Here is a 27,657-nt window from a genome sequence, read left to right as displayed (position 1 = left end):
CCAGGGACCTCAGGGCCAACAAGGCAGGACCCGGGTGGCTGGCCCTTTGGCCGTGGATATCTTGGCTGTAAGCATGTTCCCCACATAACTGACTGGCCACACGGCAATTTTGTGAAGGATAAAAAAATAACTGGCTACTAACAGCTTGGTTTGACAGTTCCATTTCCTGACGCTGGTGGACAGTTTGGTTTCATGTCTCCATTGAAATAAGCAGGTGTGCGCAGAGCAGGGCGGGAGACCCTCCCTCGGCCACGTCCGCCGTGTGGAGAGCGGCAGTCCCGGGGTCAGGTGGACGGCGTCCCAGCCCGCGGGGGCTGCAGCGGCACCACCTGGCTGACCAGCCAGCAGGCAGGCCGAGCGGTGTCCACGGCGAGAGATCAGACATGACGCGCGTCTCACACACCCATGCGAGCACACGCACGCGAACACACAGACACATCCAGGTATACACACAAACACACGTGGAAACTTAAAGTGCAAGATCACTTTCAAACAACAGCATTGTAGAAAGTTGGAGTAAGGAGTAAGGTGAGTCGGGAATTCCCGTGTTTTGGTGATTCTGCCACCTTAGCAAACAAACAACCCAACCATCTCTATTCTTGTGTATAACAAACGGTGTCATATTTTGTTCAAATTTTTAAAATCGGGTTCTTAAATTGGGCAGGTAATTTGGGTGCTCTTTTTTAACTTCTGGGAAATGCTTCAAAAACAGGATAGAACAAAAAGTTTTTATTTGCAAACACTATTAACCATTTCCTGTTCCGACCTCAGAAATAGCTGCGAACCTGCTGCCACCTCCCGGGGCCACAGTCGGTCCAGGCCGGGTGACATCACCTCCCTGCCAGCTCAGAGGCAGTTTCGGGATGATCCTTCTGCTTCCTGTGTTTTACCATAAATGGAAACTTCCCTGTGACTAGGCTGCTGCCTCGGGAAAGCGCAGGGGGATCCCCCTCTCCCCCACTTTCCATCGTGCTGGCTCATGTTCCGGCTCCCCCGCCCGCCCGCACACCCTTGCTTGGCGTCACAGTCACTGCTCGCCTGGCACCTTGGAAACCAGACTCGCTTCTCGGGAGGGTGGGAGGCACCAGGCAGGAAGCTTCTCCCGCCCGGAGAACCAGACCCCGCTTTGGGAGGGAGGGCAGCACCCACCTTGCAAACGACCCTCCACCCTCGGGGCCTCCTGAGGGGCCTCGGTAGCTGGTGGCAGGCTTCCCCAGGCAGCGCACGGCCAGGACAGGAACACGGGCCCACGGGCCCACGGCGCGGAGCACGCAGGACAGGCAGCCCTCATGGGACAGAGTCGGCAGCTCACAGACTCCCTGAGCGTCTCCGCCCCATCACAGGCCTCAGCCCAGAAGGGCCCAGCTGTGCTCAGCCCGCACAGAGCACTGTGCGGGCACAAAAAAGAGCCCTCCGGAGACACGCACGCGTGCAGTGCAGGAAGGAGGACCGGGTCGTGCCACAGGGAACCCAGCCCAACAGGCCACACGCCAGATCACCCACGGCGTGGCGGTGCGCAGACATGAGTGGACAGGAGGGAGGGGCGGGGACTCCTGTGTGCGGAGCGCAGGGTCGTCCCAGAGCGGGCACTGGCCACACAACACCCGCCATAACCCCACACGGGAACCCTGACTGTGCGCAGGGGACGGCACCCGTGTCAGCATCCTGGTTGAGATATCAGTGCCGGCTGTGCAACATGTTACTGAAAGAACCCCAGCCACGTGTGAAGGGCCGGCTCTCCCCTGTTTCCGAGACTCCGAGAGAACCTAGTTACCTCAGTGACCACACGCAACATCCTTCTTCATCAAAGATCCCATGAACTGGGGGTCCTGGGTTGCCCCTGACGCCCGGTTACAGGTGGGGACAGGGACGGAAAACCCCAGGCTGGGACCTCCCAAACCCGAAGGGGTGAAGCCAGGACACAGGGCAGGGAGGAGAGGGCTAGCCAGCGGGGGGCACAGGCAGGGGCAGACGGGACCCTGACCTCGCCCCTCCTTCCAGCCAGGGAGCCTGCCCTGTCCCTAATGAAAGATGGTGAGGGAAGGGGACAGCGTGTGGTTTGAACACTAAGCAGTGGGGGCAGTGTGTCTTGGGGGACAGTGTGTGTGACGGGGACAGTGTGTTTTGGGGGGACATGTGTGTTTTGCCGGGACAGTGTGGTAGGGAGAGTATGTGTTTGGGGGAAAGTGTGCTGACAAGTGGTGGGGAGCTCCCCTTGGGAGTACAGCACCCCAGCAGTCCCTGGGACTCCCGCCCCCCTGCCACCCGTCCCAGCCTGCTCCCCAGGCTCTGATCCCATCACCGGCTGGTCCTGCCACCCCAGGGTGCAGTGTGAGGCTCCTCCGGGCTGTGTCCCCCTCCCTCTCCGGCCTGCACAATCTCTGTGCCCTCCTGTGCCTCCATATCGGCCTGCCGACCCAGTACTCCCAGGGTGCAAATGCCCCTTTCAGCCTCTTGAGTGGGCCCTGCACATAGCCCACCACCCCAAGGGAGAGGTTGGAGGGAGGAGAAAGGAAGCGACAGAGGGTGGTGGGCAAGGAAGGGGACAGTGCATCCCCATATTCTCTGGCGGGCATGTCTGGACATTCACCCAAGCTCTTGCAGATGGAATCACAGCTGGTGTGGCTGGGGGGTGGGAGGTGGCCAGGGCACACCCCCAGACTGCCCCACCGGCCCCTCCAGCCCCAGGCCAGAGCACACCCCCCAGACTGCCCCACCGGCCCCTCCAGCCCCAGGCCTCCGAGGGCGTGACCCCCAGCGCAGAGCCTCAGGCTCCAAAGTGCAGGGCGCCAGGGGCAGGTGCCCACGGGGTCCGAGCCTTCCTGGGTGCCTGGCAACCCCAAACCTGACCTGACCCACGTCCCCAGCCCCGGACCCTTCGCCTGACGGCGGAGGGGAAGCCACGAGGGCGGGCGGGCCAGGGGACACCTGTCCGGGAGGGGCGCCCCCACAGGCCGGCGGTGCCCGCACGCCAGAGCCCACGGGGCCGCGCGCCCCGCCCGCCAGCCGCCCACGCGGCCGCGCGGGGCTCGGGGAGTGGCCCTGCGCTCACCGCCGAAGCTTCCTTTGCTCGCCCTCGCCTGCAGACACCATCTTTGATGCTCTTTTTCCACCGTTTCAGTTTTCTTTAATGTTTTCCCTCAGCAGCCGAGCCCGAGCGTGAATGGGGCCGGGGCGGCGCCAGCTGTCGGGCTGCTACTCGGGCTGCGAGACCCACGCACGGGGCTCGGGGCTGCGGGTGTCAGCAGTTTCCTCTACCGCTTTCCATTCATCCCCCAGAACCGCTGACAGCAAACCCCCCGCCCGCCCCCCGGCTCGCCACCGCGCGGCCCAACATACGCTGCGCAGCGAGCCCGGCGTCCTGGACACGCCGGGCCACGACCGCCCCCGCCCCCGCGGGCCGGGCTTAGCCCGCGCCAGGGGCGCGGGCTGGGGGGCGCGGGCTGGGGGGAGCGAGGGGAGGCGCGGGGGGGGGAGGGGGCGGCGCTGCAGGTTAAACCCCCAGCATTGGGTGTCCTCAGGAGGCCCAGCAGGTGGCCCCCCTGAAGCTGGAGGGGAGGGGAGGGGAGGTGCCAGACCTCCTGCAGCAGCCCCTCCCCTCCCCCCCCCCAGGGACAGGGCACTCCAAGGCCTGGGGCAGGGCTGGAGGGGAGGATCTCACTAGGCCTACCGGAATTACCCGGGCATTACCCAGGGCGCAGCCCCCGGGCTCAGGCAGACCCTCGGCTGCCCCAGTGTGGTGGCCTTGCAGTCCTGGGGGGAGGGGCGCGCCCTTGGCAGTGGCTGTGCCCCCACCGTCCCCAGTAGTGGCAGAGTGTGGTGGGTTCAACCCCTCAAAAGGAGACAGGGTGGGCATGGGGTTGAGCCCACCTCTCACTGCAGGCCCAGGGGCCTGAACCCAGACAACCCACCTCCCAAGGGCAGGACGATGGCTGGGGGAGGGGAGGGCAGAGGGCCCAGTATCCCTCATCAGCCTCAGCAGAAAGGGAAAGAAGCAACAGTAAATAAAGGGACAAGTCGCTCAGATGGAGAGACCCCACAGTGGAGGAGGGGCGGCTGGGCCTCCCCCTCCTCCCCTGCCTCCGCCTCTCTCTCTGTGTCTCTACCCTCCGTATTTCTCGCTCCCGCCCATCCCCCTTCCCCGCCCTCCCCTACTCCATCTCCCCCATCTCTCCCTCGGTCCCCCAGTCTCGCTCAGGCTAGCTCCAATCCCCACCCACGTGCAGGAAGAGGAGGAGGAAGAGGGGGCGGGGCTAGGGCGTGTCCCCCGTCCTAACCCGGGGCAGTTTCCTTTCCGCTCACACCAATGCTAGAGCAGTGGAGGAAACTGGCAGGGGAGGCTGGCAGGCGCTCTGGGCATGGGGAACCCACGGGCGCCCTGGCCACTCATCTGGGCCATGCTGCAGCTGGGCTGGTGGCCAGGATGGCTCCTAGGTACGTGGGTCAGGGCTGGGTGGCACAGGGTTAGGTCTCAGGGAAAGACTTCTCGCTCTTGGTCCCTGGCAGATAGATAGGGAGGGGGCTGTGCTGGGGCCAGGCCTGGGCGCTGTGTGGCTTGGGCAGGTGAAGTGCCGCCTCTGGGCTCCAGCTTCTTGCCTGCCCACCTTACTTGGTGGTGAGTCCAGGCCTTGCCTCTGAGCAGGCAGGAATGTCTCAGCTGTTCCTCAGGGTCCCGTGGGACAGGCTTGCCCCCCTGTAGGATGATAGGGCTGGGCTGACTAGAGCCCCAAACCTCAGCCCAGATGCCTCATATTTTCCTGGGGATGGGACCAGCCCCCCAGGGGTCTCTGCAAGGTCCCAGGCTGGATGGCCAAGAGACATTTCTCTGATTATATCAGAAGTGTAACCATTCAAGTGGAGACTGTTCACCTCTCCAACCCACCAGCTGTGGGCCTGGGGTCTCTGGCCGAGAGAGAATCTTGGGTATATAGTGCCTGGGTATGGCTGCGAGCATCCGTGGCGGGTTCCGGCAAGGGGGCCCTGGCCCCTAGCCCCCTTGCACAGGTTGTCTACCACCGGGCAGGCCCTGGAGGCCCTTGGTCGAAGCCCGATGGTCAGGGAGGGGGGCCCAGCTGCCCTTGTCCTCGGCTACTTCACAGACGGCAACACCGGGAAGGTGGGTCCCTGGGATGGGCCCAGGGTCTCTCCTCTGGACCTTGCTGGGTTGGGAGGTGTGACGGCCCCCAGAAGGACCACGACAAGGTCCCCACTGGGGCTGCCCATCCTGGAGTCTTGGTGCCCCTCCCGGGCCTGCTGGGCAATGGTGGGTGCACCAGCCTGGCCTGGCTCTCCAGGAAGGCCTGTAGGCGGCTCTCGGGATCAATGGAGGAAACTCAGAGCAGAGGTCGGTGGTCCAAGGGCATGCGGCCAAAAGGTGGCCTGGGGGAGTGGGCCTTGCGGGGGAGCCCAGACACAGAGGCAGAGGTGTGGGTATCACCCCAGGAGGGGGAACCGAGCAATAAAGGGGGGCCTGACTCACCCCTGGTGGCCCACGACTCACTAGGACCCCTTCCCAAAGCAGGGGAAGGTAAGAACGAGATTCTGCAACCGCTCTCCAGAGTCAGAGGCACCTGCTTGTGGCGCAACATGCCTCAGTTTCCCCATCTCAGCCCTGAGCACTGCACGTTGATGATATCATATGTTGGGTCGTCCTCCTGCTCTTCAAAGCAGCAGACTCAGCTCCCGGCTGCGGGGACGTTTGGTTCGAGCCATCTCTCTCCCTTCCTAATTTATTCGCTGTACTTACGATTTTGGTCATTCCCGTGGATGTCTCCCCCCATACTCCTTACGTACAGGTTTCTCTTGCATTTTATGCACTATCTCAAAGCCAGTAGTTGGCCGACCCCGATCCTAGTGAACGAGAGTTAGGAATAGTGGAAGGGGACAGGCTTGAGTTCAACCAAAGGCACGGTTGACGAGATCTCTGGCAGGTCATCTCCTCTCACTGAGCACGGGTGCTCTCCCCTGCGGCCGGGACCCTACCTGCCTTGCACTGAGAACTCAATCCGATCAATTCTAAACACCATCCGTACAGCCCAGGATATGTCTTTTGAAGGCAGATTTGTTTTAGTTATTTTTCCAACTTAAATTTTGAAAAATGTCTGAAATATAAAGGAGAGTCACAAGAACACAGCCGTGAACACCATTTACCCCGGGTCGTCAGTTGACAATATTGGCACGTTTGCTTCTGTATTGATTTGATGGGGCTGCCGGAACAAATACCAGCCCCCGGGAGGCTCAGCACCTGAAGGTTGTGGTCTGGCATTTCTGGAGGCGGGAAGTCTGAGACCAGGTGTGTGCAGGGCTGGTTCCCACTGAGGCTGTGAGGGAGGGTCCCTTCCAGGCTCTCCCAGCATTTGGTGTTTGCTGGCAACCCTTGGGGCTTCTCAGCTTGTGGATGCATCACCCCATCTCTGCTCCAGCGTCACATGGCGCTCTCCTCATATGTTGGTGTCCAAATTTCCCCCTTCCTGTAAGGACACCAGCCATGTTGCATTAGAGACCATGGGTTCCAGCTTATCTTAAGTAATTAGGTCTGCAATGACCCTGTTTCCTTTTTTTTTTTTTTAAGTGGTCTCCACACCCAGTGTGGGCCTTGAACTCAAGACACTGAGATCAAGAGTCACAAGCTCTACCTAGGGAGTCAGCCAGGCGCCCCTACCCTATTTCCAAATAAGGTCACATTCTGCAGTGTGCTGAGGCTTAGGGTTCCAGCACATGCACTGGGGGGCACAGTTCAGCTCACCTCACTCACAGAGGTCAGACCTCTCTGCTAATACTCCAGAGGCTCTCCTCCCAGGATGGTAGCTTTGACCCAGGCCCTTCGTTCAGATGCTCCCGCATCCCAGTCCAGCCCTCTGGCTGGATTATCTTTCCCCGATGGCAGCCAAGTCAAGGGCCGCCTGCCTCGTTGGATGTCACTGTCCTCGGCTTCTTCGGACTCAGGCCAGACCCCAGCTCTCTCTGTCACCACCCTGCCATTCTGGTTGGTTTTTTTTCCTTTTTTAAATCAAATCTTAATTTTATTTTCGATACGGAAAACTTAGAATTGGGAATATTTTTATTGAGGTATAATTGACAGCATTATATTAGTTTTAGGTATACAATGAAATGATTCGCTATTTGTATATATTGCAAAACAAACGGTTAACACATGTCACCACACATAGTCACAAAATTTTCTTCTTGTAATGAGAACCTTCATTATCCACTCTTCTAGCTACTTTCACATATGCGATAGAGGATTATTAGCTACAGTCGCCATGCCGTACATCACATCCCCGTGACTTACTCATTTTATAACTGCAAGTTCGTGCCTCTTGACCCTTTCATTCATTCCGCCGAAGCCCCACTCCCCACCTCGGCGGCCACTAATCTGCTCCCTATATCCATGCGCTCAGTTCTTATGTAATTTGGTTTTTGTTTTTAGATTCCACATGTGCATGAGATCACCTAGCATTTGTCTTTCTCTGACCGACTTACTTCACTTAGCATAACACCTTCCTCGTCCACCGTGTTGTCACAAATGTGGCAAGGTTTCATTCTTTTTAGGGCTGAGCGATATCCCATTGTGTGTAGACGCCACACCTTCCTTAACCATTCATTTCTGGATGGACACTTGGGCTGCTTCCATACCTTGGCTCTTGTAGATAATGCCGCAGTAAACACAGGAGTGCACATAGCTTTTTTCGAATTTGTGTTTTTGTTCTCTTTGGGTAAATACCCAGTAGTGCAATTGATGGATCTTAGGGTAGCTCCGTTTTTAACTTTTTGAGGACCCTTTCCACGGTGGCTGCACCAGCTTGCATTCCCACCACCAGTGCACGAGGCGGCCTTTTTCTGCACGTCCTCACCAATCTTGTTGTTTCTTGTGTTGTTGATTCTAGCCATCCTGACAGGTGCGAGGTGGTATCTCATGTGGTTTCCATCTGCATTTCCCTGACGATCAGTGATGCTGAGCATCTTTCCACGTGTCTGTTGGCCATCTGGATGCCTTCTTTGGAGAGATGTCTGTTCAGGTCCTCTGTGCATTCTTTATCAGATGATTTGGGGTTTTTTGTTCTTGAGTTATATGAGCTCTTTACGTGTTTGGGATATTAACCCTTTATCAGATAAGTGATTTACCAATATTTCCTCCCGTCCTGTAGGTTGCCTTTCCATTGTGTTGATGGTTTTCTTTGCTGCGTGCAGCTTTTGAGTTTGGTGTAGTCCCACTTGTTTGCTTTCACTGTTGTGCACGGCCCTGGCGTCCCTGAGGGCTCCTAGCCAGGTGGGCAGGCGCGTGCCGGGTGGGCGCGTCTGACGTGTGTGGGAGATCACAGACATGTTGGTCCTTCTTGCGGCACCTTCAGGGACCCCCCCAGCAAAGAGGTGGAGGCACCCTGTCCCCCTCCTGATGAGTGAGAGACTCGTGGGGGTTGCTGGAGCCCCGACCGTCCACCAGGGGGACGCTTCCAGCACCACCAACGGCTCTTGTGTAAATCAGCTTCCAGGGGGTGGATGTAGCCTCTGGGACCGCAGCGGTCGCTGTGGGCGCTGAGCTCGTGCCACGCAGCCTGTCCCACCACGCTGGGCCCCGCCCTGAGATCTCCCCTCCAGATCCGGCCAGCGCACACTGCTCCCTCCTCAACCCACTCCCCAAACAATAACGACCCTGGGGGCCCCTCGCCAACACTTTATTATCAAATGTAAGGTAAACAGATGACATTTCAGTGTTTAAATCCAAACAACACAAGATTCACATATGTCCCTACCGTAGGGATGAAGTGAATCGCACCCACTGCACTCAGAAGCGGGCTCTGCCACCAGCACTAATCTGGGAAAGAGTTGGGGTTGACTGAAAGGTGTGCGTACGCAGGGTCCCAGTCCCGTCTGGTTGTCCTACCTGCTCCCAGGAAGCAGAGAGCCCAGGGCCCACCTAGCCCCACTCTCACCCCAGTGAGGTCTCAGCTCCGTGCTCCTGCTGATCCTCTTCCCTGGGTGTCCCTGAGCTCCCGTTCCAGGGAGCCCATTTTCCTCCATCTGCGCAGGCCCCTGAGCACCCAGCTGGGATCCCCGCCGTGGCCCTGAAGGCCAGCCAAACCGCCAGAGCCCTCGACAGCCACACACCTTGTGACTTCGGGGAGGTGGATGCTCCCTGGTCAGAGCGGGTGCTCCCTGGTCAGAGCGGGTGCTCCCTGGTCAGAGTGCTCCCTGGTCAGAGCGGGTGCTCCCTGGTCAGAGTGCTCCCTGGTCAGGATGCTCTCTGGTCAGAGCAGGTGCTCCCTGGTCAGAGCGGGTGCTCCCTGGTCAGAGCAGATGCTCCCTGGTCAGAGAGCTCCCTGGTCAGAGCGGGTGCTCCCTGGTCAGAGTGCTCCCTGGTCAGGATGCTCTCTGGTCAGAGCAGGTTCTCCCTGGTCAGAGCGGGTGCTCCCTGGTCAAGGTGCTCCATGGTCAGAGTGGATGCTCCCTGGTCAGAGCGGGTGCTCCCTGGTCAGAGCAGGTGCTCCCTGGTCAGAGTGGATGCTCCCTGGTAAGGGTGCTGCCTGGTCAGAATGGGTGCTCCCTTGTCAAGGTGCTCCATGGTCAGAGTGGGTGCTCCCTGGTCAGAGCAGGTGCTCCCTGGTCAGAGCAGGTGCTCTCTCTGGTCATAGCAGGTGCTCTCTGGTCAAGATGCTCCCTGGTCAGAGCAGATGCTCCCTGGTCAGAGCGGTGCTCCCTGGTCAAGGTGCTCCCTGGTCAGAATGCTCCCTGGTCAGAGCAGATGCTCCCTGGTCAGAGCCGGTGCTCCCTGGTGAGGGTGCTCCCTGGTCAGAGTGGATGCTCCCTGGTAAGGGTGCTCCCTGGTCAAGGTGCTCCCTGGTCAGAGTAGGTGCTCCCTGATGAGGGTGCTCCCTGGCCAGAGCAGGCTCCGGGGCAGCAGCAGGGTGAAAGGGTGCCCCTTCCCGCACTCCCCACAGGGAACACTACCCTGACCTGTCTCGGGCCAGACCCACAGCAGCCGCTGCATTCAGCCCCTGCCCCCCAGCATGCCGTGAGGCCCCGGGGGGGTGCAACAGGCACAGAGATAGGGGTGTCCTGGGGAGGGGTCCAAGGAGAAGCAAGAAAGCCGTGGCGCCCAGAGGGAGTGGGGCCTCGAAGGCCACCAGGAGGGACCTCAGTCTGCGGGACCGGAGCAGGACCAGGAGGCTGCCATGTAGAGACCTAGGCAGAGGCTGGGCTGGGTGGACGGGGGTCCAGGCAGCCCAGTGTGCCTTCCTTGCCAAGTTCAGATTCCCGGAGAGGTGCCACAAAGAGCCAACCAACAGGCAGTGACCCAAATGGTCTCAAATTCAGGTGAGAGGTGGGGCAGATGAGGGCCTGAACCAAAGTCCACTCGGGAGCCCTGGGGAGGCCTGCTGGGGGGGGCCTCTGCAGGAGGGGAGGGGATGCCATGCACCACATGGACCCCCAAGGGCCACTTCTCGGGGGCCCTGATGCCGGGAGGGCAAGGGTCTGTCTGGAGGCCTCGGTGGGGGTGTGGGTCTGAGGGCGGGGCACGCAGAGTGGGGATTCCTGGAGGGCACTTGTGAGGAGGCAGGTGCACGCACACCTTGGGTGGGAGCTGGGGGGCATGGTGCCGGGCGGGAGACGCACAGAACAAGGTGGGTCAGCGGGTCCAGCAGTTCAGGACCGAGGCTGCGCGGCCGACTTCTGCCTGCTTGCACTGTTACACGACGCTCTCTTTGTAACGTGTGTGCTTCTCAAATAAACGAATCAAGAAGACGTGCGTTAGGACCGGCAGGGAAGCCCTGCTGTGCTGGGCCGGTTCTGCGTGGGTTGGACACGCAGGTACAAATAGGAAAGGGGCTTAGCGTGGGCCACCCTGTTGTGGGGGTCACCCTTGGGAAGGCCAGGGTAGGGTCTGTGAGCAGATGCCTGGCTCCACAGGGCAGTGGACCTCTGATCATCGCAGTGCTGGGGGAGCTGAGGGGCATGGGACGTGTTGGGTGGGCCAGGAAATGACCTCACAGGGCAGCATCTCGGGTCTGGGTGTTACATCCCAGGCGAGGAAGCCAAGGCCCAGAGCAGTGTGGCCGGGAGGAGCCCATGGGTCCCAGGCACAGCCCCCTGGCAGGGGCCAGAACAGCCGGCTGCAGACCCAGAGCTGGGCCTGGACAGAGCAGCTTGAGGCCTGCTGCGTCCTCCCTCTGAGCCTTAGTTTCCCCATGTGTCGATCAGGGCTCATGGCCCAGCCTCCCCGGTGAGCCGACGACAGACACTGGAAGGCTCGGCACGTGTGGGCTTGGCCGTGGCTCCCAGCCCAGGGCCCTGGGAGCCCCTGGCCCGTTCTTGTGCTGCCTTGACCACGTGGGGTACTGCTGGTGTGTCCCCTGGGCCCAGATGGGAGGGCCTTCCTCTGCTGCCGAGTGTGAGCAGGTGAGGGCAGGCACACAGGTGAGGGCAGGCGTGGGTGCGTTAGTGAGGTAGGCCCTTGGTGGAAGGAGCCGGGAGCCCCTCCAAGGATGTGGTGGTGTCCCCGGGCCAGGGCCTGGCAGTTGGGTGTTCTTGCAAAGCCTTGTTCTGTGGAGTGCGGGCCAGAGCCCAGGACCATCAGGGGCAATGGCCCAGCTGGCCTCTGAGCTTCAGTCCCAGAGCCGTGGCAGAAGACAGAGGGCCCCACCTTGACCTGGTCCCAGCTCTGAGCTTGTCCTGCGATGGGCCAAGGGCTGGACCCTGAGCCTGCCGGACACTGAGCTTTCCATGGGAGGCCCACACCGGCCCGCCCCAGCATCCCAGATGCCCACCCCCTCCACCCTCACGGTGCACACAGGACCAGGCTGGCCCCCGATGAGCCGGGGACCCAGGATGGTGGAGCTAGGAACATGACCGTTAGGCCTTCAGGGACTAGCAACCTGGAGTCAACAAGGGAGGGAGGAAGGCCCTAACCACCACTGTTTGGGGGAGAAACGGGGGACCTGGGCGTCAGAGCCGGAACACAGCCCAGGCCTCGGGTCTCAGTACAGTCAAACCCCCCCGTGGATTTGCTTGGTGGGAAGTGAGCGCCTCATCCCTGGGGGTGTGTAAGGAGAAGCTGCAAGGCTCCGCGGCCGTGCGGCTGGGAGTGCGAGGGGAGGAGGGTCTGGACGGCCGCCAGGCCCACCACCCTCCCTCACCGGCTGCTGGTTCTCCCCCCCAGACTCCCCTGACAGGGCCTGGAGCCCCCTCACCTTCTCCCCAGCGCAGCTCACAGTGCACGAGGGGGACAACGCCACCTTCACCTGCAGCCTCTCCAACATCCCCGAGAGCTTTGTGCTCAACTGGTACCGCATGAGCCCCCGCAACCAGACGGACAAACTGGCCGCCTTCCAGGAGGACCACATCCAGCCAGGCCCGGACAAGCGCTTCCACGTCACGCGGCTACCCAACGGGCGGGACTTTCACATGAGCATCGTGGCTACCCAGCGCAATGACAGTGGCACCTACTTCTGTGGGGCCATCTACCTGCCCCCCAACACACAGATCAACGAGAGTCCCCACGCAGAGCTCACTGTGAAAGGTGTGGCCCTCAAGCCCCAAGACTGGGGCAGGGGGGAGTGGGTCACAGCGGGCAGGGACTCCCCAAGGCTCTTGTCCAGCTCTGTCCACACCCAGGCCACAGTGACCAGTGGCCGCAGCTCTCGGGATGGGAAGCACCCCAGAACCACTACTCCTTAGGGAAGGCAGAGGCTGAGGGGGGCGGCAGGTGGGGCGCTGCCCAGGAGGAGGCTAAGCTGGGAAGCACAGCAGAGGTGCGGCGGGGGTCAAGACTGCTTAGCGCAGGACTAGAAGCCAGGCCCCTCGGGACAGGTAGAGGGGAGGGGAGGGCGCTGTGTCCCCATTACCAAGTCGCCTGCATGAGTCTCTGTCCGTTTGCCCCCCAGAGAGAGCCCTGGAGCCCCCCACCGAGAGCCCCAGCCCCCCGCCCAGACTCACGGGCCAGTTACAGGGGCTGGTCGTCGGCATCACAAGTGTGCTGGTGGGAGTCCTGCTCCTCCTACTGCTGACCTGGGTCCTGGCCGCGGCCTTCCCCAGGGCCGCCCAAGGTAAGGCCCCGGCCCAAGCCCACTGCTGCCTCCTGCCCGTCAGAGCCCGAGGCGCTGCCCCCAGCCTCATGCACCGGGGACCCCCACCCTGCTTCACCGTCCCCCCGCCCAGTCTTGCGCCCAGTGCCCTCCATGGTGAGCACCCCTCCGCAAGGGCCTGGGGCTGGAGTGGGCGCCCCAGGTTCTGGGGTCCCCTCCCCCGGCACCGGCTCTAAGGAGGGGTCTGAGGGGGCTGCAGAGGGGGAAGGCAGTGGCCGAGGTCACACAGAAAGTCAGAAAGCAGCCCCCCCACGGGCTGAGCCACCGACACTGACCACAGCAAGGCCTCCCCCAAACCTCAGGCCACACACAGCCCACAGAGCACTGGAAGCACCTCTCACAGCCACTAGGCTCTGCTTTTGACAACCACAGCCACCGGGGTGGTTGCTGTGAGCCCCCGCCAGCCCCGCTCACCCCCACTCTGCACACACCCTGGCCCCCTGGTGGTCCCACACAGCCTGGGGCTGGTGCTGAAGGGAGGAGCCCACGGGGACCCAGCCCCGGGGCCAGCTCCTCTGCGGGCCCGGTCGTGGTCTCCTGGGCCAGGAGGCACCTCAGGGGACATGTGGCCAGAGAACAGGAGGCTCCACAGGGTCCCAGACGAGCCCCCGGCAGCCGCTGGCCTCCACGATCTCCCCTGCTCACCGGCCAGGGGGTCTGCACCCCTGTGGCGGGTCCCCAGTGGGCATTCACTTCTCTGCTGGCCACAGAAGGGGGACATGTAGCATTTCTGGGTGGCCTCCGTTGGAGAGATGCTTGCCGCGGCTTCGCTGACAAGGCGCCCACTGTGCTGTGGGTTTGGTGTCTGCTGTGGGCACGTATCTCAGTCGGGGGTTTGTGGCCAGAGACGGCAGGCGCCCGTGGCAGGGACGGGGACTGGAAGCCAGTGGTCCAACCCGCGCAACTCACGGGTCCGCGTGGGACCTCTGGTTGATGAGCAGGGACTCAGGTCCTCGCGTGGGGGGTGGGCGTAGCCAGACCATCGGGCGGCTGAGAGGACACTCAGTCATGCCGGGCGGGAGCCCCTGGGGAGGAAGGGGCTACGAGCCCCCACCCCCGCCAGCTCGTGGGCCGTGGGGTGTCCTGGGCCTCTTCAGGCCAGATGCATTTATTCAGTCCAGACGCATTTCTTCATAGGTACCTGTGCCTGTGGGAGTGAGGACGAGCCCCTGGTGAGTTTCCTTCCCTTTGCCACCCTGGGGTGGTCCACAGGGCTCAGGAGCTGCCACGCCACTGAGTTTGAGCGTGGGGACACCAGGCCCCAGAAAGGGTCGGGAGCACAGGCCCCACCCCAGCCTTGCTTGGCTTTGGCCCCACGTATGCACGCGTGCCAGTGTGCACCTGCCTGTCTGCCCCCCAGGGACAGCTGACACCTCTCTCCTTCTCTCCCTAAAGAAGGAGGGCCCCTCTGCGGCGCCTGTGTTCACCGTGGACTACGGGGAGCTGGACTTCCAGTGGCGAGAGAAGACGCCAGAGCCCCCTGCCCCCAGTGCCCCCGAACAGACAGAGTATGCCACAATTGTCTTCCCAAGCAGGCCGGGGTCCCCGGGCCGCAGGGCCTCAGCCAACGGCCCGCAGGGACCCCAGCCTCTGAGTCCCGAGGACAGACCCTGCCCCTGGCCCCTCTGACCGGCTTCCTTGCCCAGCCTGAGTCCCTCAGACCCTCCACCAGGAGCCCAGACGGGGAGAAGTGTGTACTGGGGAGGCAGTGAGGGCCGCCCCAGGGCTAAGCCCGGTGACCAGCCCTGCCTGCACCAGCCCTGCTCGACTCTCCTCTCGGGACTCGCGCGACCTGGGGGCAGGAGGTGTCCCTGTCCCTGTGGCTGTGGTCGGGAAAGGAGACTCACCCAGGACTCCAGGCCCAGCCCCCTGAGCCGGTCACTCTCCAGACCTGCTGCTCTGTGCCTCCCCGGGGGTGAGGGTGGGCTAGCGCTGTGGCCTCCTGAGGGTCAGGCTGCAGGAGTCTCTGCGGCCCCCCACCGCCTCCAGGGGAGCCTGATGCCTGGACACGGGGGCACAGGGACACCAGCTGGAGACCCCGCCTTGGAGTGGCCCGGTGACATGCCCCCACAGCCAAGGGTCCCTTGTGCACCTGGAGGGGCCCACGCATGGGGTGGGGGCCTCGTGCTCCTCCAGGCCTGCCTGGGAAAGAGCTCCCGGCACGGCAGAGCAGGTGCCCTTGGGCCACCCTCATGCCCGGCCCAGCCCACCAAGCAGCCGGCGGGGGCGGGGGTGGGGGGGGGACAACAAGGGAAACAGAGCTGGAGTCACCCCAGCGAGGCCGTCCTGGGGGCCCCTGGGAGTCGCCCTCCCCTTGGCGCCCGTGCACGGTGCTATTTAAAGGGGCCTCAGCCCGGCACACGGCAGGTCAGCTTGGGGCAGGCTGGCCAGTGGCTACCCGGGTGTCGGGGACTCAGGAGCACATATCCTGGGCCCCACAAACACTTCAGAACCCCTCACCCTGCTCTGTTCTATCATAATTAAATAATGACGAAAGCTCTAAGGAAATCCCGAGTTCTCTCCTGCTCTCGTGGTCGTAGGGAGGGGGGTAAGGTTCTGCCCCAAGATGGAGGACGCAGCCAGCCCTCCCCAGGCCTGGCCCTCACCCACCAGGCCCTCGCCTTCACTGTCCCAGAAACACACAGACCCACCGAGGCCTCTCGTACCCGCTCCCCCGGCATGCACACCCCACGGCCTCCGCGGGGTGAGTCCCAGGATGCCAACAGGCGCCACCCCCAGGAAGCCCGTCCCCAGACCGCCTCAGCCTGGCGCACCCGCCCCCCACCTGAGAGTGCCTCCTAGGCAGTGCCAGTGCCCTGGACTGGGGCGGGGGGCGGGCTGCACAGGGGGAGGGAGTGGAGCGGCACCAGCGGGGAACATAGCCCTTCCCATTCGCAAAGGGCACGTCGGCTCCCTCCTCCGGATGAAGATACAGCACCGCCGTGAGCACCTCAGTTCTCATCCCCGACCGCAGTGACAGACACCCACCCCCGGCCTCTCCCCTTCCGGGTGCTCCTCGTCCAAACCTTCAGGGACCGCACACATAGCTGCCCCCCTCCCCACTCCCCAGCCCCCTGCGTGCACACCCCGGCCCGCCACGCTGGGGTTCTGTCCTGGGTGTGGCCCAGGAGGTAGGAGCACTGCGTCCAGGACAACGCAAGGGTGCCACTTTGCTCTGGGGCTGCCGGCAAGATCACCATCGAGGGAATGCTGAAGTTTGCAGGCTTGTGTGCCTGGAGAACCCGACGGCTTCTGTGGAGAAACCAGGACAGAAACGAGAAGATGTAGTCAAGTGGCGCATCTAAAATATATTGAAACAGTAAGCAGTCAGAAGGAAAAGTGGCCCAGAGCATCTTCCACCTACAACAGCAACAGAGAAGATGAAATGCCTGAGGCACCGGTTTAATGAGAGCCGCATAAACGCACAGGCAGGAGGGCAGAGCAGTCCTGCCAGCGGGAACACACCATCGAGAGGCCAGCTCTCCCCACGTTAACTTGTAGATGTAACACGATCCCAATAAAAACCCACATCTCTGCAACTGAGAAGTTCATGCGGAGACATAAACAAGCAGGTAAGAGCCAAGGAAACCAAGAAAAGAAAGTGAAAGACAGCAACTTTATCAGATGTACAACTCACAATGGACGGTGGCTCGCTCACACCAGAGGACGGCCGTTGGCGGAGAAAGACAGACGTGGTAGTAAGTGGTGTTAAGAGCTCTTTGAAAAAGTATTAGGCAGACTCCCCCCTCATGCCATGGACTTGCACAAATCCCAAATAGAAGTATAAAACAGAAACCCTGCAAGACCCAGAAGGCGGGCGTGAGTTCCTTTGCCGCGGGGCAGGAAAACCTTCCTAAGGCTGGCTCGAAATCACAGCGCCATTATAGAGAAGATAGAGACATTCAATTCTACAAATTGGGGAAAACACTTTAATGTGGTAAAAAAAAGTGTCAAAGCGAACTAAGGGGAAGTATTTGTAATATTACATAAAAGGTTAACACTCCAATTAAATAAAGATCTTCTAAAATATGGAAAGGTCCAAGTCACAGTGGAGAAGTGAACAGAAGATAGGAGGCACTTTCCACCTTCACATATGTGCATGTACACATGCAAGTGCGCACACACACGTGTACACACATACATGCACACAGTGCACACACGCGTACGCACATACATGCACACAGTGCACATGCACATACATGTACGCACATGCATGCCCAGTGCACGCACACACGTACGCACATACATGCACAGTGCACACGCGCGCACACGTACGCACATACATTCACACAGTGCACATGCACACACGCACGTGCACACAGACTATGCACTCGTGCAACACAAATCTGCACGTGCACACACATGCGCATATACACACGCATACGTGTGCACACGTCTGTGCATGCAAATGCACATGTATGTTCGTCCACACGTGTACATGCTCCACACAAGCCACAAGCGCTATACATACGCACACATACATATATTCCATGTATGTATATACATATCCCTTAAGCAACAAACGGATGTTCCATTTTACTCATAAGAAAAATGCAGATTATGGGGCGCCTGGATGGCTCAGTCGTTAAGCGTCTGCCCTCGGCTCAGGTCATGGTCCCAGGGTCCTGGGATCGAGCCCCGCATCGGGCTTCTGCTCTGCGGGAAGCCTGCTTCTCCCTCTCCCACTCCCCCTGCTTCTGTTCCCTCTCTCGCTGTCTCTCTCTGTCAAATAAATAAATAAAATCTCAAAAAAAAGAAAAGAAAAGAAAAACACAGATTTCAATGAACCTACCCATGGGCAACACTCCGAGCGCATGACTCTGCACTGCTGGCAAGGATGCGGAGACACAGGCCCCTCGAGCACTGGGAGCATGGCGGGCGGGAAGGTCAGACTGGAGATCTGTGTACTAGCCGGCAGTTAGCCAAGCATTTGCGGTCTGATCCACGAACCCCACCTGTGAAATACCTCCCAGGGGTGAGCCATGTGCCGGGGAGGGCCCCAGGGGAGGCGGCCAGAGCAGGAGGGCCTGACTCAGGCTCTGAGTGAAGGGACCTTTGCCCATGCTGGTCAGTGCGGGCCATGGGCAACTCGCTGCCCCAAAAGGAACCAAGTGGGTGTCCTATCAAAAGACAAGGGAGCACTTTGAGCATAAAAAAAAAATACCAAAATTAAAAGTAAAGATCTAATTGATTAACACATTTTGAGTATGTTGTTTTTAAAAATGAGTTCAGTGGTTGGCTCCATAGCTCAGGGGTTAGAGCACTGGTCTTGTAAAAAATGAGTCCATATTCTGGAAAAAAAAAAAAGGCCAAAAATGCACACAGCAGAGAGGGCAGGAAGCGGTGGCCTCAGCAAGGCGCCGGCCGGGCCACCCACTGGCAGCACAGCGGCTCAGATAAGAAGCCAGCGAGCCGGGCACAGTCAGCACTTTTGCTGCTCACCTTCCCGGAACGCGGCCTCGGCAGCCCGCCCTCACTCACTTTTTCCGTCCCCTGCTCTGCCCCAGCCCCATGTGTCAACGGCCCTGGCTGGGGCACCTCGCCCACCCCCACCCATGCCCGCCCAGCGGGTCCCTCCCTGACAGCCCCGCGCATGCCCCGGAGGGTGGCTGCCAGAGGACCCGGGGGTGAGCCTGGGCTTCTCGAATGAGGCCTGAGACCCTGGCACAGGGAACACAGAGCATAAGGCCTGTGCCCCCCCACAGCCCGGGCCCACCAGAACCCCTCTTTCCAGGAGGACAACCCCTCCCACTGCCTGTGCCCACCATCGCCTGGTCTGCAGAGCTGGAGACAAGAGCTGGTCACCTCCAGTGAGGGATCCGAGGTCGTGTAGGACAGAAAGACAGGAGTCCGAGCCCTACCCTGAAATCCAAGGTGGGGGCCCTGGAGGACCAGGTGGGGGTGCTAGCGGGAGAAAAGCACAGACCGCAAAGGGACCCTGGCCTGGGATCACGAAGGCAAAGCTGGCGGCCTGGGCCCTGGGGTCTCAGCCCCAGTAGGTTAGTTGTTTGGTGGGGACAGTTGCCTCTTCATGTCAGGGTGAGGCTCCTGAAGTTTTGGAGAATTCAGCGGGGGTGTCCTCCTGAGGGCAGTCAAGGTGGCAGAGCCAGCACGATGCCGACCTGAGTCGCTGGAGCCCCTCCACTGCGGCTCAACCGCCCCCCTCGTGGCGGGGTCCTATGTCCTCTGACTCCAGTCCGGCAGCACCCCCCCGCCCCTCGTGCGGTCTGTGTCCGTGGCTCCCGAGCTGACTGACTCGTGGTGAGAAGGCTGATGACATTTTCTCGAGTCCCCTGGCCACTTGACTAGGCTCAGGATTCTACAACTCTCACTATGCACTTTCTCCTTTCTTACTTCCTGAGTTTATAGCTATAGTGCTGTCACAATTGTAGATCCATTTTAAAGCAGTTTTAGGTTACAGAAAATCGAGCCGTGATTCTCAGCTTAGATCACACCCCCACGCCCCCACACATACAATTTCCCCTCGGTTAACTTCCCCCATTGGTGGGGTACAATTGTTGTAACTGATGAGCCAACGGCAAATACAGTATCATTAACCAAAGTCCATCATTCACACCAGGGCTCACTCTCCGTGTCGCGTACTCTGTGGCTTCGGACAAATGTCCAGTGACACGTCGCCACCGTGACAGCCTCACACGGAGTCTCTCTGCACCCTCACCCTGCACCCCACCTGCTCACCCCTCCTCCCCACAACGTCTGGCAACCACCGATCTCTTTACCGTCTTCAAAGGCCTGCCTTTTTCCAGAACGTCATATGGAATCACACAGCATGTAACCTTTCACTTAGTGACACACATTTCAGGGTCCTCCATGTCTTCTCTGTCTGGATGGACCACCGCTGGTGCATTCATCTGCTAAAGGACATCCTGATTTCTTGCAAGGTTTGTCAATTATGAATAAAGGCGCTATAAACATCCATGCGCAGGTTTTTGTGTGGACATGAGTTTTCAACTCATTTGGATAAGGACCAAGGAGCGCAACTGCTGGATCCTACGGTAAGAGGCTGTTTCTTGTAAGAAACCATCAAACTTGTTTTCCAGCGCGGCTGCCCGGTCCCCGAGGGAGAGCGCCTGCCGTTTTCATCCTCGCCACCAGGCGGTGCTGGCCGCGTTCCAGATCCTGGCCCTTCTGATCGCGTGCAGGGGGACCCTACCAACCCCCACCCCCTTGACATAGGATGCAGAGCGCCTTTCAATATGCTGTTGCCAAAATTTACAAACAACGCTTAAAACTCACCAATAAAAAAACAAACAACCCAATTTAAAAAGAGGCAAAAGCTCTAAACAGACACTCATGCAAAAGACATACAGATGGTGCAGCCCCTTTGGGAGACAGGCTTGGCAGTTTCTTACAAAGCGCAACTCTCCGGTAAACCAGCATCGTCCTGAACCGTTCGACAGAGTTCACGGGGAAAGCCAGGCCACCTGAGCGTTTCCTAGTGTGCAGATTTTAAATTACGGCTTCTGAGTCTTCAATAGGATTTTTCTGACTTTCTAGTTCCTCTTTAATAAGTTGTATTTTTCCAGGAATCGTGCATTTCATCTAGGTTTTTAAGGGTATTGGCATAAAATGGTTCCTAATATCTTCTTGAAATCTTTGGACATCTGTAGGAAACTCGCATGCCCTCTCTCATTCCTGATGCTGGTTATGCGTGTGTTCTTTCTTTGTCACCAGTCGCACAGGGGTCATCAGCTCTGTAAGTTTTCTGAAAGCGGACCCTGGCTCCATCCACCCCTCTACCCTGCGGTTCTTCCCATATCCACTAGTTTTGCTCCTGACTCTTCTCTTTCTGCTCCTCTCCTTGGACTCAGTTTCCTGCCCCTCTCTACGGTGGGGGCGTCAGCGGCGGACACTCTTCAGCTCATCTCACATGTTCACATAATTAATTCCAAATTCTGTTCTCATTTTCACTAGAGCTTCTTCTTTGAACCAGGAGTTATTCAGAATCGTGTTTCTCAATTTTCAGACACAGGAAGATTTTACATTTCATTTTTATTTCTAGTTCAATTTCACTGTAATTTTCAATCCTTCCAAGTCTTGTAGAGACTTGATTTCAGGATCCAACATGATGTCAAATTTATATCCGGGTATATTTGAACAGACTGAATAATCTGTGGGGTTTTTTTATTATTATTATGTTATGTTAGTGTTCTGCGGTTGTTTTATGCTGTGTTCTGTATGTGTCAATTAAGTCAAGTTTGTTAGGCAGGTGGGCCAAATCTTCTGTGTTCTCACTGATTTTGTCTGTTTGCTCAATCGGTTACCGAGACATGTGTCTAAAATTTTCTATGACAACTATGGCTCTGTTTTCTCCTCTAGGTCTGCCCACTTTTGTGTCATATTTTGAAGCATAGCGTTAGGGACATACAAATGGGTCTGGCCAGAGAGCCCATCGGGAAGGCTGGCAGCGCTCCCGAGGCTTGCCCCGACGGCTGGGCGGTGCAGGGCCCGCCGGCACGTTCTGCAGGACCTCAGCAAGGGAGAACATGCAGAAGGAGATCTCCTCGTAGGAGACCCTGGCCCCACTCTCATACAGACAGGCAAAGGTCAGGGCTCCCTTGAGGGTGGGCCCGATGGATGCCAGGTCAGAGTAGCCACTGGGGCCCTCATAGATCACCCAGGGCTCTGTCCAGCTGTAGGGGTCCAGGGGGGACTGGCTCAGGTGGATTCCCATGTGGAGCCGAGCCCTGCGCCCCGCCGGGTGGGAATACAGCAGCCAGGTGGGGCTCTGAGACAGGGTGGCAGGGGGCCCAGGGAGACTCAGAGCCCAGGCGTCCCTGGTCCCACTGAGCCCAGGCCCCGGGCCGGGCTCCTCAGGGCTGTCCTTCCACCCCTCCATCCCGCCGAGGCCCTGGTCCCCTTGGGTGTCTGCAGTACCCTCCTCTGAGGGTTGCTGGACTCCAGGACAGAGGCGTGGGGACTCGGGGTGGTTCCTGGCACCTGCCGACCATCCCTCACCCCTGGGCCTGCCGGAGAGTGGGGCAGGAAAGCCCAGGATGCTGCCCTGGCAGCCCCGGGCCGTCTCAGCCAGCACCGGCACGAGCTCCCCAGGCAGGAAGGAGGCGCCCTCATCTGCGCTAAGCGCCTGCACGCGGCGGCCCAGGGGGCTCCGGGCGTTGCAGTAGAGGATGCTGCCCGCCTGCTGGCCGTCCACCGCAGCCAGCTGGCACTCGCCCGAGCGCAGGTTGGGCACAAGGCCTCCACGGTGCCAGGTGCGACCGTGGTCGTCGCTGTAGAAGGTGAAGGCATGGGGGCTGGTCCTGCAGATCTTGCCAAAGCACTCCCGCCGGTCCACGCGGTACGCGTAGGCTGGCACCAGCAGACGGCCTGAGCGCAGCTGGATGCCGTGGCCCGGGCCGACAGCGAACGTGGCCCAGTCTGCAGAGGAGAGGGCCTGCGGTCATCCCAGCAAGGAGACGGCCATGGCCGCAGGCAGGCACCACCTCCCTCCCTGGGGGCTGGGGAGGGTCCACAGCCAGTGCCTCAGATTAGGGGACAGCTCCTGAGGGAGTCACCCCGGGTTGTGCCCTCACCCCCCACTCCTGCTGGCCACTCTGGATCGTCCAGTGCTGGACAAGCCTCTCTCCAGCATCAGCAGGAGCCGGGAGCCCAGGCAGGCTACTTGGCCAAGTTCTCAGCTCGTGAGCAGGTAGTTAGTCCCTGCATGTCGATGGACAACCATCGACATGCCCAGTGTGAGCACTGTCCAGACAGAGGGGCAGCCAAGGGCAGAGGGGGTATGCGGACCTTCAGGGCGGGCTTGAGCCCTGGGCCTGAATCCCGTGGAGTAGGGTCCACAGGAGCAGACAGTCCTTTAGACCGGCTCTGTGTGTCCTGTCCATGCCTCAGAGCCGGTCACACCCCTCAGCTTAGATCCCACCTACAAGGGTGAGGGTGACCCCTGGGTCAGCGTCCCCATGCCAGGAGTGGGGTGGCCTCAGAGGGCAGTGGGTAGTCAGGCCCCTCAGCAGGAGTGGAGGAAAAGCTTTAGGGTCAGGCCACCTGCACAGCCCTGGACCCTAGGGTGGACACCCCCTGGGTGGGGGACACCCCTGGGTGGGGTAAGAAGGCAGAGGGCAAGTGGTAAAGGTGAGGAGCCAGTGGGGTTGGGGTGCTAAGAGGGAGGGGGCCCCAGCGCTCAGGCAGAGACGGTCTCAGTGAGATGAGCCTGCTCTTCAGGCCCAGTGAGGGTGACCAACACCCACTTACAGGACTGAGGGGTTCAGGGAAACGCTGTGGTGGCCCTTGGCTTGGGGGGTGGAGTAGGCAGCCCCGTGACCTGTAACGGACCCTTTCCCCACCCCCCCACCGTGCGGACCCCGGACCCAGTGCGGATACCACCACGCCACTGTGCAGACACCTCCCGGCGAGACCCCGCCCGCCGCTCTGCGGGCCCCCTCCCAGTGCAGACACAGCCAGGTCCGGCCCCCGCCCCTCCCCTGGGAGGCCCGCCCTGCGCCCCTGTGAACAGCGCACCCGCCCACCCACACCCCGCCTACCCTGCTCGGCGCTGCCCACCGCCTCCTCAGTGAGGTCCCTGGCGGCGCCCCAGCTGCGCCCCGCGTCTCGGCTGGTCACGCAGCAGAGGCGCGCGGCGTTCCTGCCCGTGGCGATCTGCGTGGCCTCGGGTGTGCGACCCCGCACCGCGATGAAGAAGAGAAAGATGGTAGCCGTGCGGGCGTCGTGCACCGGGCAGGGGTTCATGGACCGGTGCTCCTCCAAGGCCGCGGTCCCCAGCACGTGCGCGGCGCCCCACTGCCCGGGGAGGGAGGGCGGGCGACCTCAGTTTACCTATGCGCGCGGCGGTGCCCCGCCCGCGCCCTGCCCGCGGTGCGCGCCCCGGCCACTCACCCGCACGGAGCCCCCGGCCAGCGTGCCGCTCCTCTGCACCAGGCGGTGGGCGTGGGCATCGTCGGGGCTGAGCCGCTGCTCCGCGAAGGCCAGCAGGGTGGGCGCGGGGGGCACGGGCAGCAGCGCGGGTACGCGGTACGTCAGGCCGCTCCTCTCGCGCTGGAAGAGCACAGTCCGCTCGGGGACACGCGGGGCCTCCATGCTCTGCCGAGCGGGCCCAGGGCCCCCGGGTCAGCAGACCACAGGGTCAGCGGGTGGCGCGCGCTCGCTCCCCTCCTGTCTGCCTACAGTGGGGAGGGGGCTCTGCAGGTGCAGACACCCCCCAACCCGCGTGCCTCTCTGTGCCTGCCTCCTCGGAGAGGGCCCCATCCCAGGCTCCTCATCCCAAGACTAGGGCAGCCCCTACCCCCCTCCCTCCCTGCCACTGCACCCCGGAATGTCTGCAGTCTGCCCTTCCTCCTCTCAACCAGGTCCCCGGAGCAGGGGCTGCCTGGCCAGAGTCCCCTGACTCTGCCCACCCTATTCCTGGGACACCTGCCCAGCCGGACGCTGGCCGAGAGGACAATCAGGGCCCAAAGTTTTGGACACTCAGGGGTTCAGTTTCCCCAAATAGGGGCCCGATGACCACAGGCCACACAAGCATGGGGAGACACAGACACACAGAAAGAAAGTGACACAGGGAGAGACCTAGGCGCGAAACAGAGGCGCACACAGATGCATGCACATTCACCACGCGCAACGCTGGAGACAGAAAGACACTTGCATTCCACACACTCGGACACATACTTCTTGGAGAAGGTGCCCCAGCTGCCGCTACCACCCTTCTTGGGGGGGGGGGGGTTGTGGGATTCTTGGCAGTGGCCAGGAGGGATGGGGGCGGGGGAGTGGCCTGCTGAAGCCAAGAGGGGAGTGCCAGTGAGTCTCCTGCAGGGAAAGGGCCCGGAAGTCCAGATCCTAGCAGGACATCTGCGGGTGCAGGGAACCAAACACCCTGCCCTTTGGGCTCCTGGGCAAAGCTGGGGGTCATGGGAGGTCCAGCAGAGCCGCCCCACCCATAGGTGCCCCAAATGGCTCCCACATGTGCCCCAAGGGAGCTAAAGGCAGTGCAGGCCAGAGGAGCAGTGAGAGGGACCCCCAAGGAGGCCAAAGAGGTCACCCACCCTGCTGTCCTGCCCCACCCCCTCCTGGCAGAAAGGGGGGCCAGGACACTTTAGTCTGTGCACTGGGGGTTGCCCTTGGAAAGGAGCTGCTCCCCACAGTGTTGGGAGGAAGATAAACACCCCCAGTGTCCGTCTGAGCCCCGGCAAGCTGCTGCCCACAGAGGCCAGAAGCCAGGCTGCGGGAGGGCGTGCTGAGCCTGGGGGCTTCCAGGCTGGGGGGGCCTTCCCGGAGCTGAAGGCTAAGAGGGGATGGGGGAAGGGCAGAGAGGAGACCACATCCCAGGCACCAGGGGAGCCCAGGCTGGAAGGACCCCGGGAGGGACTCAGCAAAAGGACAAAGAAGGCCCTTCCCGCTGCAGTCCTGGCCTCTCTTCCACAACCCAGGCCCCAGCCGCTCCTGCCCCTGCATCCCGTGCCCCTACACAGCCCAGCTCCCTGAACCTCGGCCGGTCCCCCGGCCCTCCCTTACCACAAGTCAGGGCTCCTGTAGGGGTAACAGGCAGCAGCCTAGGGCAGCCTTTCTGGAGGTAGCCTCATCCCGGGAGTATGCTCCCAAGGGAGGCTCATGAGGGGGCATATTTGGGGTGCCCCTGGGGTCTGCAATCCCCCGGATGGGGGCCTCTTTCTCTAATTTGCACAAAGGCAAATGTGGGCTGGCCTGGCCCCCTGGAGGGACGTGAATCAAGGAGCGCCCTGGTGGTCCTGCGGGCGGCAGGCAGTAGAAGGTGGTAGAGCCACGTGCCGGACTTGGAGCAGGCAGAGCCCGTGGCCAGGCACTGGACGGTGGCTAGCACACAGCACCGAGGGAGGAGGGGAGAGCAAGACTCCCACATCGTACTCAGGAGCATCACTCTCAGAGCTCAAGGCCCTGCACACAGGGGCTTGGGCAGTGCACGTCAGAGGAGACAGTCGGAATGGACAGGGGCTGGCCGGTGACGGGAACGAACACCCCTAAACAAGAGTGGCCTTGCTCAGACACGTGGGAGGGTGTGCTGCCTGGCTCAGCCTCCACTCCCAACATCCCCAAAACATGCAGACACCTCCACCTCTGTCCACCTCTGCCCAAGGCCACCTACTCCCGAAAGGCTCTCGTGGGCAGCACACTGGCCCACTCCACAGCCCGCTGAGCCCAGCAGACCCCCTGCCAACCTCAGGCCCGCCCCCACCCCCACCCCGCCACAGCCTCTGCCACAGCCTCTGGGGCTTCGAGAGCAGCTTGGTGTGTCTGGAAGCCCTGGGCTCCTCCCCAGTCTGCCTGCAAAGGGCAATTGTGCCCCAGGGCAGGAAGCAGCTGCAGCTGCCGCCTGTCCCTCCAGGCTGGATGGACAAAAGAGGACATTCTCTGCCCTTGGCTTACTCCGCAGGGCCGGAGCCACCTGGACTGCTGTCAGTGAGAGCAGGGGGTCTGGGCCCACCCCCGCCCAGCCTGCAAAGCTGCACAGACCAGCTCCTCACTCTGCCCACTGCACCGAGCAGGACGAGGGCACCCAGCGCCACCCTTGCCTAGGCCCCAGGTCTCTGCAGAGCCCCAAAGTCCCGGGGAGACCCCCCAAATCTAAGAGGAAGAGCAGAGCCTCATGGGCAGCTGGCCCAGTTTGGCCAAATCAGCGGGGTCCAGGGCTTTGGCTTGACCAGGATGGGATGGCTGTGTCCCAACATCCTGTGCGGACTCCACCCTGGAGCCCTCCGGACAGCCCAGGTCCCCCACCCACAACCTCCGGGTGAGCACAGCCCCTGTCGTCTGGCCTGGGATCCCAGCCTGTAGGGCACTTAAAGGCCCGTGTATAAAGAGCAAAGGGCTTTGAATACAAGCTGGGCAGAGGGGCCTCCTGGCTCTGTCACTTCGGGAAGGGTCTCCAGTCTGACCTGAAGGACCTGTGCCGTGTGAGGGGCCAGGACTCAGTTACAAAGCTCGGGCCTGGTGGAGCGGAGCCCACACACCCGTCGGCTCCCACAGGCCCAGCCCAGTGTACATCACCCAACCTCTACCTCTACCCCGGGGCCCTTCAGCACCCCTTCCCCTCAGACCAGGCAATGATCCCACGGGGGGCTTCCATGTGGAGCCTCTGGCTGGACAGCCCTCAGTCCACGCATCCTGCCCTCGGCCCGAAGAAGGGCAGCCAGGGAGGGCAGAGGAGCCCATTTCTGGCCCTCAAGGGCTGGGGTGCAAGTGAGCAGGGAGGGGACTCACCGGGCACCAGAGGAAGGCTGCAGAGCTGGAGCGGCGGCAGGAGCGCCTGCTTCTCCAACCCGGCCAGCAGGGCAGAGACCAGGGCCTGCTGTGTGGGCGGGACCCGAAGCTGGCTGGATCCCAGGGCTGCGTCAGGACCCAGGGCCCAGGACCCTCCAGCCTGCAGTGTGGCTTCAGGGAGTGCAGGGAGAGGGTGGTGGTGCAGGAGCACCCTGGGGAGGGGCCCAGCACCACGACCGCATCTCTCCGCCCTGGGGTGCTTGGGATCTGGGGGCTCGCCCTCCCACAACGCTGTGCTGGGGCAGCCGGCTACAAGGGGCCACGGCTGACCTCTGAGGGGCACAAAGATGTC

At 61.1% G+C, this 27,657-nt stretch overlaps 2 protein-coding genes across 2 annotated transcripts; one reads left to right on the top strand and one right to left on the bottom strand.

Annotated features, from left to right (window-relative positions):
* Positions 1-4,303: 4,303 nt before the first annotated feature.
* On the top strand, positions 4,304-15,737 carry PDCD1 (programmed cell death 1). Its single transcript, XM_027590088.1, has 5 exons — positions 4,304-4,434; positions 12,158-12,517; positions 12,882-13,043; positions 14,220-14,254; positions 14,478-15,737. Exons 1-5 carry the CDS (start codon positions 4,359-4,361, stop codon positions 14,709-14,711), a joined length of 867 nt encoding a protein of 288 aa, XP_027445889.1. The 5' UTR covers positions 4,304-4,358; the 3' UTR covers positions 14,712-15,737.
* Positions 15,738-17,471: 1,734 nt separating this feature from the next.
* Positions 17,472-27,354, bottom strand: NEU4 (neuraminidase 4). The gene is made up of 4 exons (XM_027590091.1): positions 27,306-27,354; positions 23,955-24,158; positions 23,603-23,858; positions 17,472-22,481 (listed from the first exon to the last, which is right to left on the bottom strand). The coding sequence occupies exons 2-4, from the start codon at positions 24,153-24,155 to the stop codon at positions 21,460-21,462; spliced, it is 1,479 nt and encodes a 492-aa protein (XP_027445892.1). The 5' UTR covers positions 24,156-24,158; positions 27,306-27,354; the 3' UTR covers positions 17,472-21,459.
* Between the last annotated feature and the right edge of the window lie 303 nt (positions 27,355-27,657).

The sequence above is a fragment of the Zalophus californianus genome, chromosome 3, assembly GCF_009762305.2.
Source record: "Zalophus californianus isolate mZalCal1 chromosome 3, mZalCal1.pri.v2, whole genome shotgun sequence".
NCBI lineage: Eukaryota > Metazoa > Chordata > Mammalia > Carnivora > Otariidae > Zalophus > Zalophus californianus.
This window is presented reverse-complemented; position numbering and strand designations above follow the sequence as displayed.